This window comes from Anabrus simplex, chromosome 7, assembly GCF_040414725.1.
Source record: "Anabrus simplex isolate iqAnaSimp1 chromosome 7, ASM4041472v1, whole genome shotgun sequence".
Lineage (NCBI taxonomy): Eukaryota > Metazoa > Arthropoda > Insecta > Orthoptera > Tettigoniidae > Anabrus > Anabrus simplex.
In genome coordinates, this window is record NC_090271.1 from 109,354,329 (window position 1) to 109,360,328 (window position 6,000).

A 6,000-nucleotide genomic window follows, 5' to 3' on the forward strand; every position below is an offset into this window, starting at 1 on the left:
TTAAACAGAAAAGTAAGATAGAGGAAAACATTGATGCTGATGCCCTAGGTCCACAGCGTAAGATGATCAGCCGACTACAAGGAGGTGGACCAAGCCGTCTATACGAGGTGAGTGGAAATGCGGAGTAAAAACATTCCAATAAATGGCCCACTGTTATGTGAGCGTGTGCGATCTTTCGCACGTTCGCTTGGGTCACCTGAGTTTCGAGGCGGCAAACTATCTATAGTAATCGCCATCGATATTTTCCGATATTATGAGCTCTACTATCGATGGTAATCGATAGTTTTCAAAAAGTGAAATGAATCGTATCATTATGCCTGAAAATAGAGTAGAACCTGTATTGAACACAATCCACAAAAAAATCAGAAAGCACAACTGAGGCGTCTAGTATCAAAACCGGCCAAGTCACTCAAGGCATATTTTTCAATATGGACGAAAAATCTGTAGAGACAAAGCGATGATGTTCAGAAAAGTTTTTTTTTTCATAGTTATATCCTTAATGGTTTAATATTTAAGTTCCGCTGTTTTGAGAAATCTAACTCATAATTAACCCATCTTTTTTGTTAATTTAAATTTTGACTTCGCCGTTTTTGTTGCAATTTTGTACAATTTCTCAAGGTATGAAAGTAAATCTTTCAGTTCTCCACTTGGAACAATATCCACGTTACAGCACACAATAATGACAAAATACGAGCACACCGGAAATAGGACTGCTTTGGCGCCAATGGCGGTAAGAAGCCCGCCAATACGTAAATCAGTGTTGCAAACGAACAAAAAACAAAATATTATGACTTCAGAGAATATACATTACAAGGAACGATTTTGTCTACTGATATTATCACCTTGTTGCTTAATGTAACAACACAATATTCCTCACAATAATGCTGCATCATAAAGATTGTCGCTCGTTCCTTGACTTGGCCGGTTTTGAATTCACTGGCTGCATGACTTGGCCGATTCTGTTGCAAGACCGAGAATTCAGTGCTCTATAACATGAAGACATGGACGATTTTAAAACATATTCTTGTTTTACCTGATAGTGCTATACTTCTACTTCAAATTTATAACCTTAACTCATTTTCGTAAATTTTGTGACTTGGCCGGTTTTGATACTAGACGCCTCAACTGTTTCATGCTATGCAACTTATGAAATTCAAATTGGAATCACAACTGTTTCATGCTATGCAACTTATGAAATTCTAATTGGAATCACTCATCTCTTCAGTGGCACATCCGAGACATTCTCTGGCTGCATGCACTTGCCCATAACGTGACCGCCCGAGAAATTCTCGTTCAACTGCAGTGTTCCTTTTGTGATTGTCCGAGATATTCTCGGGTATTGTAATGTCTTTGGAAAAATGTTTTACAGCATTCTCAACAGATGGCAGGAGAGTTTTCAGTTGCTTTCATGGAGTCTTTGACCTAAAATGTGCCTTTTCTTCTCTCGCCAACATACAATCTCTGACAACTAATAAATCTCATTTTTGTCCCGCATTGGCATCAACTCAACTAAGGTTAGGCACTGAAGTTGTAGGTACACAGAGATACTTATTGCACACCTATGAATTGGAACAAACTCCTCACCAGTTAACTGCAAACAGCTGTACAATTTCTATTAGCGCGAAAAATACAGTAAGCCTGTACGTTTCGGATCTTCAACTCCACGGGCCCAACATACTTAGTGCGCCTACAGCTACCCACTGCAACAGCCGTCGACCATCTCATTGCCACCGGTGCCCCCATCTACGGTCGTCTCCATAACGTCAAACCCTCTCGTTCCCCTTCACAATCTAGACATCCCCTCACCACACCACGTCACCGCACGCGGGCCGATCATCCTCCTTTTCAACCACCCCACAACGTCCGTCCACCATCTCCCCCAATTCATATCTCCTTCCCACTGCCGCCAACACTCGAACATCTCCGACAACTCACAACTATACTGTATCATATCGCCTCCGCACTTCACTACCCCACAACTTCCATTTAAGCACTCCCGTGTAAACGTCCATTTCTTCCCATCTCCATAACCAAGAGACCCCATCTTCTCTTCTCAATAAATATTCACATCGCTTTACCCATCCTCTTCGTTTAGCCACATCGCACTGCTTTCTTCACATCTCCCAGCCCAAGCGAGAGCGTCACTCTCCAGGTGGGCCCCCCCGCCTTTAGGGCAGGGAATGAAAAAGAATAAGTCTGTAAGGGGGAAGACTATCGTTGACTATCGATAATAGGCAACTGACTATCGATGTCAGACGATGGTGGTCGCTATCGATAGTTTTCCACCTCTACCTGAGTTTATGGGTAGTGCTGGTTGGCTTCATAGGTTCCGGGTGAGATATGGCATATCCCACAACTTAGTTGAGTAATAAGCGATAAATTTCATTGTTGGGCCTGTATTGAATGATATGAGTTAGTTTATTAACTTGAAAGCTTTTTCATTCTGTCGAATAGCCTGGCTGAGTGGCTCAGGCAGTTGAGGTGGTGGCCTTCTGACCCCGGCTTGACAGGTTTGATTCTGGATCAATCCGGTGGTATTTGAAGGTGCTTGTACGTCAGCCTCGTGTTGATAGATTTACTGGCATGTAAAAGAACTGCGGAACTAAATTCTGGCACCTCTGTTGTCTCTGAACCGAAGTATTTATTGTGACGTAAAGCCAGTAACAATTATTATTTGTCTCTCGAACACACAAGTTCAAGATATATAACACTATAATGAGATAGTACAGAAAAATGTCCATAATTTAGTAATCTGGCAGTAGGGGTCTATATTTGGGTTCATATAATTACAATTTCATAATCATTGTCTTAATTTATGCAACGTAAACAATATTATACATATATGCGCTTGATAAGCAATTTGATAGAACCTGAAGATGTTCTTGTATGTCATTTTTTGCTTAATAGTGTGTACTTTTTTTTTACAGGTATGTTTTGAACTAGTGTGTTCAGTAGACTGAAAAGCTTTTAAGTTACAATTTTTTCAATTTTCTGGTAATTTTTACTCAACCTCATATATAAAATATGGCCATCTATTTGTTTCCATGTGGTTTATGCTATGCCTGTGTCAAATGGACTGTATCGCGATTGACATGTCTAAAGCATTTGATAGGGTGGATCATGGGAGACTACTGGCAAAAATGAGTGCAATTGGACTAGACAAAAGAGTGACTGAATGGGTTGCTATATTTCTAGAAAATAGATCTCAGAGAGTTAGAGTAGGTGAAGCTTTGTCTGACCCTGTAATAGTTGAGAGGGGAGTTCCTCAGGGCAGTGTTATCGGACCTTTATGTTTTCTTATATATATAAATGATATGAGTAAAGGACTGGAATCGGAGGTAAGGCTTTTTGCGGATGATGTTATTCTCTATAGAGTGATAAATAAGTTACAAGATTGTGAGCAACTGCAATGTGACCTCGAAAATATTGTGAGATGGACAGCAGGCAATGGTATGTTGATAAACGGGGCTAAAAGTCAGGTTGTGAGTTTCACAAATAGGAAAAGTCCTCTCAGTTTTAATTACTGCGTTGATGGGGTGGAAGTTCCTTTTGGGGATCATTGTAAGTATCTAGGTGTTACTATAAGGAAAGATCTTCACTGGGGTAATCACATAAATGGGATTGTAAATAAAGGGTACCGATCTCTGCACATGGTTATGAGGGTGTTTAGGGGTTGTAGTAAGGATGTAAAGGAGAGTGCATATAAGTCTCTGGTAAGACCCCAACTAGAGTATGGTTCCAGTGTATGGGACCCTCACCAGGATTACCTGATTCAAGAACTGGAAAAAATCCAAAGAAAAGCAGCTCGATTTGTTCTGGGTGATTTCCGACAAAAGAGTAGCGTTACAAAAATGTTGCAATGTTTGGGTTGGGAAGAATTGAGAGAAAGAAGAAGAGCTGCTCGACTAAGTGGTATGTTCCGAGCTGTCAGCGGAGAGATGGCGTGGAATGACATTAGTAGACGAATAGGTTTGAATGGCGTCTATAAAAGTAGGAAAGATCACAATATGAAGATAAAGTTGGAATTCAAGAGGACAAACTGGGGCAAATATTCATTTATAGGAAGGGGAGTTAGGGATTGGAATAACTTAGCAAGGGAGATGTTCAATAAATTTCCAATTTCTTTGAAATCATTTCGGATAAGGCTAGGAAAGCAACAGATAGGGAATCTGCCACCTGGGCGACTGCCCTAAATGCAGATCAGTATTGATTGATTTCTCATCTGTGACTGTGTAGATATTAAAAATGTTTTAAAATATTGTGTTATTATGAAAATGGCTGAGAGCCTTGATGCATACCACCCTGAAAAGACCTGAAAGTAACTGGATTAATATTCAGAGGGGCTATGATAATACCTTTGCCTCAATCACTAAAATTGAATTTACTACCTGTTCATATTCTCATGATGGAAGGAAGAATGACTTGACATGTGAAACCTTCACAGTTCAGATTTGGAGTAAAGGTGTTTTTAAAATACCATGTCTATCATGGTTGATCCATCCAAGATGTAAATTGCAAAGTGAAAGTAATACTTCAGTTTACTTTTTGTTAAGATACTCTAAATAGCTACTATTTCATACCTCTTTTCCCGTTGGTAATTAATCTTTCTCAATTGTGTACATTTCATCTATTTAAGTATTTACAAATCTTGCCCTTGTGATTGGAATTGTTGAATATTGTTATTGCTCTATGTGACATACTAACATGAATTTTTTCAGTGTTTTAAGTATTTTCTGTATTTTAATTTTTAGGTGTGAAGCGTTTCCGTACGTTTGGTATGATGAAGTACCTCAAAAATCATTTCGTCGATTAAGACCCTTTTATCCTCTCCTTCTCGTCTTGAAAAGGAGAATATGGTGCAAAGGACAGGCCAAATCACAGAGTAAGGTTCTCCTTTCGACCTGCTTTGTGTCATCACACACCAGTCAAGTCGACAAAATGCTGTAAAACTCGTTTCTTTAACAGTTTTTGTAATGTATTAATAATTACAAGTAACTATTGTGCGGTAAATAAAAGCGTAGTTTGGTGTAAATGCTTTGGCCAGAAATGTATTGAATTCTTTTCAAGTTTTTTATGTAATATATTAAGTTTTCCCTATCAAAAACTGACTTGTCCCGTGAAGACGTAAGTGTTTACACCATATTTTGTAAAGGGTTGATAATATAGATGACAGTAACGACTTCCCATCCTTACCTGATCCCATCCTTCACTTTCCCTTCATATTATGTGCACTGTAGAGATCTGTGAAATACATTTTTTTACTATCTTAATGTATTTGTATGTGTCATAGACTTATAAAAGGCAAGCTTATAATTTTATTCTGTAAGTTACGTTTATTTACGTTCGTCCACCCCTTTCTGATATTTTACAAATGTAAGGCAAGAAAGTGTTTTCTTCCCATGAATTTCATATAGCAGTTTATATTTTGTATTTCAATTTCAGTTTGGAAATAGACTCTTGTGTTCAATTTTTAAAAATTCTGTTAACAGTGGGTGTGAAGTCCAGTGCTCGTAAATTATTCAACTGTAAGAATGATTTCCCTATAAAGGAAACAAATTAAGACATGCTAGATGCCCCCTTTGTGTTCGAACATTGGGATGTGTGAATGTTGGAAATCATGTTTTTTATTCGCAGTTTATTCAGAAAGATTTTTCTTGGATTTGTATAATTTTGATGGAATAAATGTGAATTTAGTGAGTTTTTTTAAATGTTGACCATTATATCTTACTCTTTTAACATAGCCTATTAGTGCCTGATAACAAATGACACACTAAACATGTTCTTAAAGTATTTTACAAGAAGAAATATTCTCTTACATCCAATTGTGGAATTACTTGAGTATTGGGCTTGCAGATGTCTAGGCATTGTTGAATGGTACCAAGACAAGCTATGTTTACTGTGCAGGCAGACAAAACTGGTGTCTGCAGCTGATGTACTTTGTTACCATAGTTGTATGCATCTCTGCCTCGATCAAAGAGTGGAGTCTTTGAATCTGTCGAA

The 6,000-nt window shown here is 38.4% G+C and overlaps 1 protein-coding gene across 2 annotated transcripts in view; it reads left to right on the plus strand.

The window, feature by feature from the left end:
• Positions 1-5,708, plus strand: part of Non2 (upstream activation factor subunit spp27 homolog Non2) — a 44,894-nt gene extending 39,186 nt beyond the window's left edge. For both annotated transcript variants that reach the window (XM_067150705.2, XM_068228602.1), the window contains exon 7: positions 4,752-5,708. In XM_067150705.2, the coding sequence (XP_067006806.2) occupies positions 4,752-4,813 (62 nt within the window). In that variant the 3' untranslated portion in view covers positions 4,814-5,708. The remainder of the gene's footprint in view (positions 1-4,751) is intronic.
• Positions 5,709-6,000: the final 292 nt, after the last annotated feature.